Raw genomic sequence first — 16073 nt, forward strand, 5'->3', positions numbered from 1 at the left:
AAAAGCAGTGTGTGTGTGTGCGCACACGTTTGTGCGTGTGTGTGTGTGTGTACACACACACATGCACTTGAACCGTGGGTTCATTTAACTGGTTAAATGTGTGTGTGCACACACACACATTTAACCTAAACGGGGCCCCGGCCCCGGCGAGAGAGAGAGAGAGAGAGAGAGAGAGAGAGAGAGAGAGAGAGAGAGAGAGACTATAACTCACACAGAGACGCTGAGGCCTCCCCCCAGAACCCAAACCCAGGGAGGAGGTCCTCCTGGGTGAAGGAGGCCCTGAAGGTGTGGATGTGTGTCAGTGTGTCTGAGGACCCTCCTCCACCTGGGGACACTCTGTAGAAGGACAGAGTGCCAGCAGGCCGGTCCAGATACACTCCTACTCTGGTAGAGCCAGCGGGGCGGAGAGGTATGTCTGTCTCTCTACCGTTGTACCGGGCAGAGTAACGATCATCATAACAATCAAGACTCCAGGACTCGTTGTTCACTCCAAGCAGGCTGTCACGACCCACTCCTCTCCTTGTGATTCCTCTGTATGTCACTGCTATAGAAACACCTCCTTCCCTCTCTACCTCCCAGTAACAGCGGCCAGTCAGAGCCTCTCTACACAACACCTGGGACCAGGAGTCAAATCTCTCTGGGTGATCCGGATACGACTGGTCCTTTCCGACCCGCGTCACCTTTCTGTTGTCCTCAGACAGAGAGAGGAGTCTGTGGGCTGTGTTTGGGTCCAGTGTGAGTTCACAGGCATCTGACGGAGAACAAGACATGATGAGCTACTGAACCCTTCTGCATCTTCATCTTCATCCTCATCATCATCACTAGTACTGCTGGAAGCATTGACATCTTAGATATGCTAGGATGCTAAATCCGAGGACGCTCACACACACACACACACACACACACACACACACACACACACACACACACACACACACACACACACCCTTCAACACTTCAGACATCATAACTTGGTCAAAATTCAACCGTTTACCATCACTCAAACTATTAAACAAATCTACACATTTGTATCTTCGATAGTATTTAATCAGAATTTCGATATCATTTATACTTTTTTCAGAATCACAGTTTTAGTTTCACTCCGGATTCGTTCTCAGTTGGTCTCACTCTAGCCGTTTGCCTCAGCTGTTGCTCGTTGAGCAATCAGTGGACATCACAGCACTCTGGAGGAGTCTGGTTAAAGTCACGTGGTGGAGGGTAGTGTGGTCTTTGTTAGTCTCTGGCCGTTTCTCAATACCAAGTACGCAAACTACGGACTCGCGGACTTGGAAGTGCGTACTTGGCAAGTCCAGACTTCCAAGTACAGACTTCCGAGGACGCGAGTACGCACCTGTGACGTCACCACCTCAGCTCTGTTAACTGCTTTACGGCCTCATGTAGGCATACACTACTGAACAATTTAAACTAATGATATAAAACTAAACCCCAGCCTCTTTCATTTTAAAATAGTATGTCAATATTTTGAATGAATACAAATGAAAAGATATGCTTATCGTGTGTATAAGCTATTCACACAACTTTTTATATGTAGGGTACAGATGCGCGTGCCTAACTGGCTATGTAGTTGGAGAGTAGACTATTGATATAATAATAATAACGAATGAGCGATAAATGACACAGATTAGAACACACACACACACACACACACACACACACACACACACACACACACACACACACACACACACACACACACACACACACACACACACACACGATCGGATGGATCCGACCAAGATTTTCGTTGCCGTTGTGATGGGTTTCCTCTATCAGCGATTTATACAATAAAAACAAATTATATTAAACAAAACCCCAGCCTCTTTAATTTTAAAATAGTATGTCAATATTTTGAATGAATAGGCCTACATTTTTGTTATATATGTCAAATGTTCCTATATATAGCCTATTATTATAGCTTACATACTAATATTTTAAAACATGGTAATGCGAAATGCATCCTGGGATATTTAACGGTCCAAGTCCACACAAGTCACCTCCGATGCGTCCTCGGTGGAACGGCCAGTTTAAGAACGCATGGAGAACACACACGGGTTTTACGACTGTACTTGACTTGATGCGTACTTGGAATTGGAACAGTACTTGGGCTACGACTGATGACGTTTCACGATAACGCAAAGTACACAAGTACAGACGAGAACCCACATTGAGAAACGGCCTCTCTCTCTCCCTCATGGACTACAACAATGGACTACAATAGTGGACTACAACAGTGGACTACAATAGTGGACTACAATAGTGGACTACAACAGTGGACTACAACAGTGGACTACAATAGTGGACTACAATGGTGGACGTTGTCCGACCACTTTTTTAAATGTCAGCCACAGTTCGGCTTTCGGCCCCAACCTCATTGATCGACCTGGCAACGTTTTCCCACGCCAGTTTTTTGCTTTTGGTGCTGATTCCGGAGGAAAGAGAGCCAAACAAGATCTTATTTCTGGCCTCTACCTCCGAAATCAGCACCTCCACCTCGCATTCACTAAAGTTGTTTTTTCTTCCTTTCTCCATTTTCTCCTTTCTCCTAACGAGCGCACTACTGCAGGTTTATTTATACGAATTAGCATATTAAATGAGGGAGGAGACGGGTGGAGATGGAAATGGGTGGAGAGACGGGCTCGTGCATGTGCGCTCAATTTCACGTTAATTGGGATGTACAAAGAGAATCTGTGTGAAATCGTGCTTACGCAAGGATTGATACATCCAGATTTTTTTGTGAGCATCAGCTTTCCAGATTTTGGCGTCCGCAAAGTTTTAGTCAGAAATCCACGCAAGTCTTACACAACAACACACAACTCACTGCCTCCCTGCTTCTAGCCAATCAGCTACTAGCCACCACCAATATACTACCCGGCCTTCTTTCATCCGCCGTCATGTCTCGTCTCCACCTTGGATTATCACTCCTGCTACTCCAGACTCTTAGGACTCTCTCCTCTACTCCACCAACTTCTGGCCCACTCAGCTACACCGCCGCTGACCTTCACCGCCTCAACAATAACCATCGTCTCTCTGCTGCTGCTGCTGCTGCCCCTGCAGCCAGCACAGCCGGAATCCTCCGCCGACGCCGCTACATCCATCCAGGTTCTGGCCCCTCTCGCAACCAACACCTCCCCCATGGCTCACCCATCCCCTCACTCTGGACTAACTCTCGCCCCCCCGTCACCCCCACCTGCCGTACTGCCAACCTCACTAACCTCCGTTCCCCCTCCCCTGCCCCCCCATCCATCTCCCTCGCACTGCTGAACTGTCGCTCCCTCTCCAACAAATCAGCCGTTATATCTGAACTGCTACTGGACAATAACATGGATCTGCTCCTCCTCTGTGAAACATGGCAGCAGCCCCTGGACTTCTACGCTCTCAATCAAGCCACTCCTTCCAATTACAGTTACATTGCCAAACCCCGCCTCTCTGGCCGAGGGGGAGGCGTTGGCGTTCTTCATAAACAATCCCTGTCCATCACTGAACTGAACCTCAACCTCCCATCTATCTCATCCTTTGAACACCTTGCCTTCTCCCTCCCCAACTCCATCACCACTGTTCTAATCTACCGTCCTCTGAAGCCACACCCATCTTTTCTCTCTGAACTGTCTGAACTCCTCACCATTGCGTCCTCTCTCTCTTCCCGCCTCCTAGTTACCGGTGACTTCAACATCCACACGGACAAGCCGACCGCCCCACTGACATCTGACCTCCTCTCCCTTCTCGCCTGTTTCCACCTCACCAAACACATTGACATCCCCACCCATACCAAAGGCCATATCCTCCACATAGTCTGCTCCGCCTCCCTACCCGTATCTAACCCCCATCCTCTCCCCTTCCCACTCTGTGATCATCTCTGCATCCTCTTCTCCGCTCCTCTACCCTCACCCCATAATCCCAAAAAGCGCTCCATTTCCTACCGCAACATCAAACCAGTCAACCCACTCTCACTCTCCCAGCTCATGTCCTCTGCCTTCCCCCCTGACTCTGCCCCCTCTTCCCCTGACGACTATGCCATCATGCTCAACTCCATCCTTTCTGACTCCCTTGACTCCCTTTCCCCCTGGAAGACTTCCTCTGTCTCGTTCACTAACTCCGCCCCCTGGTACACCCCGGAACTCCGCACCATGAAACAGACTGGCTGCCAACTCGAGCGGTTATACAAGCGAACCCGCCTCACCGTTCACGCCGAAGCCTACAAACATCACATCTCCTCCTACCGTGACGCTCTCCATGCTGCTAAATCCGCCCACTTCTCCACCCTCATCAACAGCACCAACCGGAACCCCCGCATCCTGTTCTCCACCGTCAACAAACTGCTCCAGCCGCCGGACATTAATCCACCCTCCTCACCTGACCTCTGTAACTCTTTCCTCCTCGCCTTTAACCATAAAATCTCCCAAATCAACAACTCCCTGACTGCCGCCGTTAGTAACTCCTCCACCCCCACCATTCCTATCCCCCCCCCCCTCCCTGACCACCCACCCTCCCCTTCTCTCACTGCCTTCTCCCCTGTTGACTCCTCCCACATTTTGGACATCATCACTGCGTCCAAGACAACCACCTGCTCTCTCGACGCCCTCCCAACGACTCTAACCAAGGCTTGCCTCCCTGTCCTCACCCCCCACCTCACCACCCTCTTCAATCAGTCCCTATCCCTTGGTCATGTTCCCTCTGTCTACAAACTTGCCTCCATCACCCCCATCCTCAAAAAGCCCACCCTTGATCCAGCCAACCTCTCCAACTACCGCCCCATCTCCAACCTGCCGTTCCTCTCCGAAACTCTGGAACGCATTGTCACCGCCCAACTCCACACCCACCTCCAGTCAAACAACCTCTATGAACCCCTCCAGTCAAACAACCTCTATGAACCCCTCCAGTCAAACAACCTCTATGAACCCCTCCAGTCAAACAACCTCTATGAACCCCTCCAGTCAAAAAACCTCTATGAACCCCTCCAGTCTGGCTCCCGCTTCACAGCACCGAAACTGCCCTTGTCAAAGTAATCAATGATCTCCTCACCTCTGCAGACTGCGGTGCCCTCAACATCCTGCTTTTACTAGACCTCAGCGCAGCCTTTGATACTGTACACCATTCCATCCTCCTCAAAAGGCTGCGCCAACAGGCTGTTGAGGGCACCGCACTCGACTGGCTCACCTCCTACCTCACCGACAGGCAACAGTTCGTCTCCCTCTCTGGCCACACATCCACCCTCTCTCCTGTCACGCAGGGGGTCCCTCAGGGCTCAGTCCTCGGCCCCCTTCTTTTCATCTGCTACCTCTTCCCCCTTGGTCACATCATCCGCAAACTCAATCTCGACTTCCACTGTTACGCAGATGACACTCAGATGTACATCAGTACCAAAACCACCCAAAACCCTCCCCTCACCCACATCGAAACCTGCATCTCTACAATAAAAACATGGCTGACCCACAACTTTCTACAAAACAGAGCTCCTTCTCATAGGCACCAAATCCACTCTCAATATATACGCCTCGACCATCACTCCCTCCCCCCTGGCACGCAATCTTGGTGTTATCCTGGACCCCACCCTCTCCTTCGATCCCCATGTCAGATCTGATGACATCTGATGGAGAACAAGACATGATGAGCTACTGAACCCTTCTGCACACATCATCATCATCATCATCATCATCACTAGTACTGTTCTTCCTGTTTCACGTTCATCTTCTCTACAAAAATGAACATAGAAAGACTAAATCATATCAGATGATAGCTACTATAGTGGACTAGTGTGCTATAGCTTTAGAAATAGTAGTGCATATTGTTTATAAGATGTTTTAAGTTAAACGTAAATGTAAATCCCATGTGTGTGTGAGTGGTTGTCCCAGTCAAAACAATGAAAAATGTATACACTGAATCTACTCCCGCAATATTTACACAACATACACATATTATACATCAAAACGTTCATCATGATGAGCTGATTAATCCTCTGTAATATCTAAGCTATAGTCTACATACTTTTCAAGATATTCGACTTTGAAAGGTTCCAATACACATCCATTGTGATCCACCTGTGTAAACAACAGACTGAACCAGCTGAGCTCATATACAGGCTGGAAACTAACTGTTGGTACCATAGACCTGGTCCATACATACAGTACATAGACATGTACACATACGTACACACACCTACACAAACATACTAGACACACATCAACACAGGCAAACATAGCTACACATACGGATACACAAGTCCACATGTGAATGAGCGGACGTCACCTCCTGCTGTGTGGATGGACTTTCCATCCCAATAGTGAGTGTGTGTTGTGATGAATCAAACAGACACTTACACTTCTTTAGAGCTGGTTTCAGCCTCCACACTCCACCGTGCTCCACACTGGGGGAGAAACAAAGTGAGAGCAGCATGTTGAAACATTCACCTTCATCATCTGCTGTCTCATCACGTTCTACACAACATGAGTGACAGCTGCCTTTTCAAACCGCTTCATCTAGCAGCGGCTTGAATCCCTGTAGGAGACTTTGTCCCTGAGTGGTGAGCTGTCCTCTCCATACCTGAGAGTGTCCAGTCTCCAGCGTGGATCCTCCAGTCCAGCAGAGAGCAGCGCAGCTCCAGAGTCTCCTGGGTGATTGTAGCTCAGGTCCAGCTCTCTCAGATGGGAGGGGTTGGAGCTCAGAGCTGAGGCCAGAGAAGCACAGCCTTCCTGTGTGACCAGGCAGCCAGACAACCTACACACACACACACACACACACACACACACACACACACACACACACACACACACACACACACACACACACACACACACACACACACGTGTGTGAACTATTACTTTTCTGGAGGTAAATCTTTTCAACGTCCTCTGATGTGGAAGTTAACTGTTTGATCATTAAATCTGTAAAGTTTTAGAGTAGTGTAAAAAAACAACTAAAGGGTAAAGGGGTGCAAATTTTTTACCATCTTTCACCTCAAACCTAAAATGCAAACACTAGATTTTAGTGGAACTTCAGCGGGGAATAAAGACTAACTAGACAGAAAACCACACTCAACACACAAACAGTAATTGTTTTTTTTCATTTAGGCGATTCATTTTTCAGTGACCCAGGAGGTGCTGGAACATGTTCCGGCGTGTTCCGGCTCAAATGAAGCACTGCCCCCTATGCATTCAAAACATTAACTTAAACCTTTTTAAAGTGAGTGAATCTGTTCACATGAATGGACACAGATGGATGGTAGGCAGTGGCGGTTCTACATTGAATAACACCCTGGGTGAGACCCCCTCCGAGCGCCCCCCCCCCCCCTCTCAATTGCAAGAAATTCGAGGTGTGCCTGACTTGAGCCACTCATTCCATTAGAGTGTTGCTCTGTACCGGGCCGTCCATATGGGCAGGAGGGGCGGCGAACTACTTGTAAAAGCATGCTCCCAAAAAGATAGTTTGTAAATCATCGCTCCAAGTCTATTTTTAATAACGTGATCGTCACATTAACTATCTATAGTCTCTGTAGGCTTTCAGACTATTGTTGGTCTGTTGACATCACGTTTTGGATGATGGTGGACGTGGTGGGCGGCGGTTCTAGCTGAGTTTAACGTCTCATGTTGGGGCAGCTCAGCGACCGCGTTCCTCCGTATGTTGATCACATAACCCTGCAGGCTGCAATAAGGATTTCAATCCGCTAACAGTGGACCCCCGTCCCCCCCTTGTCCGTTATGGAGACCCAGAGGTGAACTGTCCCCCCCCCTCCCCTTTCCCCATCTCACTAATGGTAGATTTCATGATTTGTTTGAATGAATCAGTTCGCGTCGGTCAGTTCGCCAAGAAGAGTCGTTCATTCGTTCATTCGAGTCTTCACCGTTCTTCACTTGTTGCCCGGCTGACTCTCGTGACTTCTCAGTCCTCGAGTCTTCACCGCTAAACACAGTCAGTGAACGAACGGTGACTCGCGAGTCAGCGCGACTCAGCGACTAGTGGGTGGAGCTGGGAGTCGAGTCTCGGAGAACGAACGAGACGAACGACGACGAACAAGAGCGGTGAATCAGGTTGGTTGGTTTGTTTTAAAGAGTCGTTCGTTCAAACTGATTTGTTCGCGAACGAGCCACCACTACTTCTCATACAGCTTCTCTGACGGCACCTTCTCAGCGAGCAGGGCGCCTGCAGCCGGAGGGGGCGCCAATATGCCAACTCCCCCCACAGTGATATGAGAGATAATAGAAAACGGGTGGCTTAAATCAAGCGATCTGATTGGTTCCCAATTGTTGTATAATGAGCGCATACACACAGCTATGACGTCCATTCAGTTTATAGAGATCCGTATCACTCCACGCCTAACTTGAACTGTTGTCTATTTATATATAAAAGTAATAGCATAGTTCACTGAAGCCTAAAAATATGTTGATTGATGGAGAGGGTGGAAATGTTGTAAAGCAATAGGCACACGGTGAGTGAACTCGATAGTAGGCTAAATTGCCGGCGAACCAAGCTACCAAGCTCGCTCTTTCAGAATTGAGGGTGTCTATGACTTTCATTTCGCCATACTTACGTAACCGTTTTATAAAAGCAATAGATCACTTCAGTCAGTGAAATGTTCTCATTATACCACAGTTAAGGGGCGTTGTCTGTCCCGACGTGCAGCGGAGGGACGGACAACGCCCCTTAACTGTGGTATAATGAGAACATTTCACAGCCTGTCGTGATCTATTGCTTAAATAGAAAACCGCTTCGCAGCAAGGATGATTTTTTTTTTCTTGTGTACTCGTGCACATGTGTCATCCCGCCCTCTGTCCCTCCCCCCCCTCTGTAAGTGTTTGACCGTTGAGTAAAACTGACCTGAGAGTTTCCAGTGTACAGTGTGGACTCCCCAGTCCAGCAGAGAGCAGCTTCACTCCTGAATCCTGCAGATCATTGGTACTCAGGTCCAGCTCTCTCAGACTAGAGGAGTTGGAGCTGAGAACTGAGGCCAGAGCTTCACAGCATCTCTCTGACAGATCACAGCCATCCAGCCTTCACACACAATAAACACAACATGTTAGGAACTGGGATTAAAATATTTTACATCTTTTACATAAAAGGACGTGTTGAAAACTTTAATTAGAGATGTTTTATTAATTGAAATACATTCAATCCATAAATGTTAATTTAATTATCTGTGTAACTTTTACTTTTAACATAATTAAGTTATTGTCTTCATCTTTATTAGAAAAGTGTTTTTAGTTTAACTAATGTTTAAAACACTGGATATTTAAATGTAGTATATGCTACACGTGAACCTCCTAAGATGGAGCAATTTGATTGGTTCACTATCTCTGGATATCGGACAATATCCCGAGATTGAGATCTCAAACTCGGGATATTGGGGAGCGCGTAAAGGTCGTCTCGTCACGCTAATAAAAACGAATTAACCGCTCATAAAAACAAATAAATCCTGGCAAAAAGTGTAATCTTGTTTATTTTTGGAGTGTTCACGTGTAGTTTATATAAAACAATGATTCACCTCAGGCTCTGTGAATAGTCCAAATGTATTAGCCCCTGCTATAAACAATCTAGCCCCCGTAGCTCCCCAATCATAATTCTTCGGCGCCGCTACTGGTTACAACTAATAAGTAAATGTTTAAATATCATTCAGCTGGGCGATCTCTACAGAGAATAAAGTCCTCTCCTCCTTTGTCTCCTCCCTCTCTCACTCGTGACCTCTCACCTTTCCCCCAGATGACCCTGAAGTCTCTGTATCAACGCATCCTATTGGTTAAACCCAAAGCGTCCATATAACCAAACTACTGAACAAGGTTAAACGTTTTAAAATAGTGGGTCACCTTTTATTAATAATGAACGTATATTTATGCATGTAACCTCATCAATAACTATTTATTTATACTTATAGCAACATATTTAAATACAGGTGCATTTAATTATTGATGAACAATTATTATTCATTCTTTAATTATTATTTCATAATAGAGCTTTTGAGTTTGACTTTTCACCCTGGTTACACAATATAACGTTGTGTATATTGAGATGTTATAAGTTAACCTCAAAAGATGTTTCCTATGTTATCATAACTTTTATATTCTACTATTATGTATGTTTTCGTTGTGTGTACTCCCTCCGTCCCTCCCCCCCCCCTCCGTCCCTCCCCCCCCTCCCTTACCCTCTCCGTCCCTCCCTCTCCCCCCTCTGTCCCTCTCCCCCCTCTGTCCCTCTCCCTCCTCTGTCCCTCTCCCCCCTCTGTCCCTCTCCCCCCTCTGTCCCTCTCCCCCCTCTGTCCCCCCTCTGTCCCTCTCCCCCCTCTGTCCCTTCACTATCTCGGGATATTGGGGAGCGTGCGTAATGGTATAGGAGAAATTTGTTATGCAGTCAACATCTTGCCCAGTATGCTATATTAATTAAATAAGTGTGGAGAAACACTAAGCAACCAAAGAAATGCTCTGTGTATCTGATATATGTTCTTAGAATGTTGGGACTGCACAGAATGGAACGCTCTGTTTAGATGGGCCTCAAGGAGGTCCATGGGGACGGGCAATATGTCACCATATAAGCAAAGAATGCAGGGAGATGGCACCACATGTTCCCAATAAGGGAAAATGCATGGGATGGGGTAGCAACGTATGGATGATATATGGGCACGATGGAGCATAAGAGCAGGGGCCAGAGAGTGGCTGTTCAGTTCTTTGTCAAACCAACTCAGGATTTTGTCGTTGCTTGTTCTCAAGTGATAATAAAATCTTTAGCACTCAAACCTTCGGCTTCCTCGATCTCTCTTAGTTTTTGTTTAGATGTTGTATTTTATCTACGACAACGGTCGTCTCGTCACGCTAATAAAAACTAATAAACCGCTCATAAAAACAAATAAATCCTGGCAAAAAGTGTAATCTTGTTTATTTTTGGAGTGTTCACGTGTAGTTTATATAAAACTGATTCAGCTCAGGCTCTGTGAGTAGTGGGGAATAGCCCCCGAGACCTTCGGCGAATCATTGTTAATTGTTGATTTTATTGATTCATTTTTTGATTGATTCATTTTTTATGATTGTTATGATTGGGGAGTATGTTAAATAAATAAATCGTAACTGCTTTTATATCCTAGTATTAATTATTTTGTGTGTAATATAATACATTATCACTGAACGTACAGAGATGTTTCCTACGTTATTATAACTTTTATTATCTAGTTTTATGTATATTATCTTGTGTGTATTATTATACATGTTATCTGTGAACGTACAGATACAATTTGTATTTTATTATACCTTTTATATTCTAGTATATATTATAATATATATATATATATATATTATATTACATTTTATGTATATAGTGTTGTGTGTATTGTAATACATACATACATTATATTAGTGAACTCACAGAGATGTTTTGGAGGCTTTGACCACTGGCAGCAGCCTCAGAAGACCCTTCTCTGAAGCAGAGTATTTCTTCAGGTCAAACACGTCCAGCTCCTCTTCTGATGACAGTAAGATGAAGACCAGAGCTGACCACTGAGCAGGAAAGAGAGATGTTGTGGAGAGACTTCCTGATGTCAGGTAATATTGGATCTTCTCCACTAGAGAACGGTCGTTCAGCTCATTCAGACAGTGGAACAGATTGATGCTTCTCTCTGGAGAGAGATCTCCATCTATCTTCTCCTTGATGTAAGACACTGTTTTCTCATTGGTCTTTGAGCCACTTCCTGTCTTTCCCAGCAGACCTCGTAGGAGAATCTGATTGGTCTCCAGAGAGAGGCCCAGGAGGAAGCGGAGGAACAAGTCCAGGTGTCCGTTCTCACTCTGTAAGGCCTTGTCCACAGCACTCTGGTAGAGGAGGAGGAGTTTATCTTCCCCAGAGTTTGGTTGTTCTTCTGAGAGCAGATTGACCCCAGTGTCTATGAAGTGCTTAAAGACATAAAGGGCAGCCAGAAACTCCTGGAGGCTCAGATGGACAAAGCAGAACACCTTGTCCTGGTACAGCCCACACTCCTCTCTAAAGATCTGGGTGAACACTCCTGAGTACACTGAGGCTGCTCTGATATCGATGCCACACGCTGCCAGGTCTGCCTCGTAGAAGATCAGGTTGCCATTCTCGAGCTGGTTAAAAGCCAGTTTTCCCAGAGAAACAATGATCTCCTTGCTCTCTGAACTCCAGTGTGGATCTGTTTCAGCTCTGCCATGATACTTCCTGTCCCCCAGTATGGACTGAACCCTCAGGAAGTGGCTGTACATCTGAGTCACGGTCTTGGGCATCTCTTCTTCTCTCTGGGATGTTTTGAAGCAGTCCTCCAGAACTGTAGCAGTGATCCAACAGAAGACTGGGATGTGACACATGATGTAGAGGCTTCGTGATGTCTTGACGTGGGAGATGATCTTGCTGGCCAGCTTCTCCTCTCTGAATCTCTTCCTGAAGTACTCCTCCTTCTGTGGGTCGGTGAACCCTCTCACCTCTGTCACCATGCCAACACACTCAGCAGGGATCTGATTGGCTGCCGCAGGGCGTGTGGTTATCCAGATGCGAGCGGAGGGAAGCAGGTCGCCCCTGATGAGGTTTGTCAGCAGAACGTCCACCGAGGTGGACTTTGTGACATCAGTCCAGATCGGGTTTCTCTGGAAGTCCAGAGGAAGTCGACACTCATCCAGACCATCCAAGATGAAGACAACTTGGAACCGGTGGAATCTGCAGATTCCTGCTTCTTTGGTCTCAATAAAGAAGTGATGAAGAAGTTCCACCAAGCTAAACTCTTTCCCTTTCAGTAAATTCAGCTCTCTGAAAGTGAGGAGAAATGTGAAGTCTATGTCGTGGTTAGTTTTGCCTTCAGCCCAGTCCAGAGTGAACTTGTGTGTTAAGACGGTTTTACCAATGCCGGCCACTCCAGTTGTCATTATTGTCCTGATTGGTTGATCTTTTCCAGGTAAGGGTTTAAAGATGTCCTCACATCTGATTGGTGTTTCCTCTAAGGCTGGTTTCCTGGAAGCTGTTTCAATCAGTCTGACCTCATGTTCCTGGTTGACCTCTCCATTGCCTCTCTCTGTGATGAAGATCTCTGTGTAGAAGTCCTTCAGAGGTGTTGAATGTCCTGCTTTATCGATTCCCTCAAACCCACGCCTGTACTTATTCTCCAAACTAGACTTGATTTTATGTTGGCACTCGACAGCATCAGATCCTAAAAGTGAAAACAACAGAAGACATAAGTTAGTGGAAGGTCAGTGGAAACAGGTCAATATTTCCTGTTAAATTATCAACTCAATGATATTTAGTGGCTTCATAACTTGTGGTCGGAGAAGCTGGTCGTGACAAGGACTGCATGTTACAGATTCAAAATGTTCAGGACTATTATTTCCACAGCAGTATGATTGGTCTAATAATAGTAATAATGATGGTGAATCAGTCTAAAGTGACTTGTTATGCTGATATAACAAGATAGTGTTGCATCTATTCCACTGAGTTATTCTGCTGTTGATCTGCAGTATAATGTTTAACATTCTTTAACCTGATACCCCCACGATAACCCTCCATATCTGGATCAAACCATTTAACCTGATAGACCCACAATAACTATACATATCTGGATCAAACCATTCAACCTGATACCCCACAATAACCCTACATATCTGGATGAAACCATTCAACCCCAAAGAGGAAAGATGTCTCTACATTGAAGTTATAAGTCATTCAGTCCGAAAAGAACAAATAGGAGTCTCATACTGCTCCTTAAAAATATAATTTCTCCTCTGTCTTCAAAGTAAGAGTCTCTTCTGCCCTTCAAAATAATAGTCTCCTCTGTCTTCAAAGTAAGAGTCTCTTACCGCCCCCCAGTGTGTGGGCCACTTCCTCCTGGTTCATCTCCTTCTCTGTTTGATGCTGCTGTACAGACTGAGCACTGGTAACCTTTGACCTCTCCTGGTGTCTGTGGAGAACGAACACACACACACACACACACACACACACACACACACACACACACACACACACACACACACACACACACACACACACACACACACACAGGATCTATTGTATTTTTCCTGACTTGTAAACATGGGTATCAGTAGAGTCTGATAACAACTAACTGGTCTGTTTTATCGTCTGAAACTCCGACCTCTCCTCTCTGGAGGGGCGTCCATCTTTAAAGGTAAGAGGTGGCTCCATAGAGCGGTCACTCTTCATGGAGACACAGCTGGGTCCAGGGGAGTCTGCTCTCTGCTGCCTCCTTCTGAAAAACAAGAACCATCTGGAAGTTAGGATAGAAAGATCAAACTGATTCAATAAAAGCAGTTTGAAAGACGTTGAACCTTCTAACATTAAACCTGTAAAGTCTGCTACAAGTCGTCTTAATATTCATTTCATTCACACGATTCAAACAGCAGAATAAACGGCCTCAGCCATGAACCAATCCATCTCCAAGTGGTCCTGTGATTGGACGTTGGTATGTTCTGATTAACGATGGGCGGGCAGATCAAGATGATCCGCGGGCCGCCAGTTGAACAGCCCTGATGTATCGGCTGAATCCTCACCTTGTCTTAGAAGGTTGGTGATTTCCATCTTTAAACCGGTCAGGTGGATCCATAGAGCGGTCACTCTTCATGGAGACACTGCTGGGTCCAGGGGAGTCTGCTCTCTGCTGCTGCGCTGGGCTTCAACACAACACACACACACACACACACACACACACACACACACACAGCTGTTACTCAGACTAATGATGGAGTCATGATGTATCACTGCTGAGCTCTGAGATGGACAACAGTCACAGACAGAGAGATCCTCTTCTTACCTCTTAGCTTTGCTCCGGCGGCCATGTTCCCCAGACAGAGTGGTCTTAGAGGTAGGACCCCCCTCCTCTCTCTCCTCATCCATAGTAGACTGGAGACCTGGACACAAACACAACTCATCCATCACTTCATTTGCCTTCTGAACTTTAGCTGTTTATTGAAAGAGAAGATCATTGTGACTGCGTCACACTAAAGCGTTATGGACGTCATAGACCATCAATATGAACCCCACAACAACATACCCACACTGCCCTCACTACAGTACAGATGTGTACAGCACATGAGAACTGAGAGATGAGAATGAAACACCTTGGAGACTGTAACTGTGCTTAAACTACTGCACAAAAAAGATACACAATAGACTTAATAAATGCATTGTGGTACAATTAAAAGTGAAGAACGTTAGAATCATTTCTCCACTGGAACAAAGTCTGAATTCTGCCACTTTACTGAACCACAGATTCCATATAAATCAACTGGTGAAGCTCAACACATCGATAAGGTATCCTCTTATGACCAACGGGTCTCTCTCTCTCCCTCCAGGCTCTCTCTCTGGCTCCAGCTGTGGTTTAAGCCATAGGAATCGAGTCTAGACCCACAGGAACCCCCCTGTGAAAGTGGTACAGTCCAGCAACAGGCTACTATAGGATCTATAAAACTGTCAATCCCCAGTCAATACGCACAAATATTAAACCTTTTAAATATCAGCACATTGAAAGGACTTCTGTCACGTCCTTCTCTACATTCTGAGCATCAAGACAAACAAATCAGTTGAATATTGAACGCAATGTTGAATTTACTACAGGTCAGTAAAGCAGTAAAACATGAACTAACGATGTATTCTCTACAGTAAACTCATTATTATATACCAGTAACCTAAAGACAATATAAACGGTAGTAAACTGGTCATTATTATATACCAGTAACCTAAAGACAATATAAACGGTAGTAAACTGGTCATTATTATATACCAGTAACCTAAAGACAATATAAACGGTAGTAAACTGGTCATTATTATATACCAGTAACCTAAAGACAATATACACGGTAGTAAACTGGTCATTATTATATACCAGTAACCTAAAGACAATATAAACAGTAGTAAACTGGTTATACACACGCACGCACGCACGCACACACGCACACACGACGTACCAAACTGCTTTGTCAAGGAGTCTTGTTTATGCCCACTATGAATATTAAAACCCGCCGTGTGTCTGTATCATAGCTACATGTATGACCTTTGCAGCAGAACAACCCGTGTGAACATCAGTTTGGTATTCAGCGAGGTTTGATAAATTAAATGCGCTGACAGTTCAT

The 16073-nt window shown here is 45.7% G+C and overlaps 1 protein-coding gene across 1 annotated transcript; it reads right to left on the reverse strand.

The window, feature by feature from the left end:
* Positions 1–207: 207 nt before the first annotated feature.
* LOC311371146 (NLR family CARD domain-containing protein 3-like) lies at positions 208–15735 on the reverse strand (the record flags this gene model as incomplete). The annotated part of the gene is given in 10 exon segments (XM_084489361.1): positions 208–245; positions 248–751; positions 6336–6382; positions 6559–6732; positions 8830–9003; positions 11359–13144; positions 13788–13888; positions 14081–14194; positions 14496–14615; positions 14756–15735. Coding segments are annotated over 10 exon segments (3180 nt in total). The 5' UTR covers positions 14878–15735.
* Positions 15736–16073: the final 338 nt, after the last annotated feature.

Source organism: Micromesistius poutassou (genome assembly GCF_964030765.1).
Source record: "Micromesistius poutassou genome assembly, contig: SCAFFOLD_5281, whole genome shotgun sequence".
Lineage (NCBI taxonomy): Eukaryota > Metazoa > Chordata > Actinopteri > Gadiformes > Gadidae > Micromesistius > Micromesistius poutassou.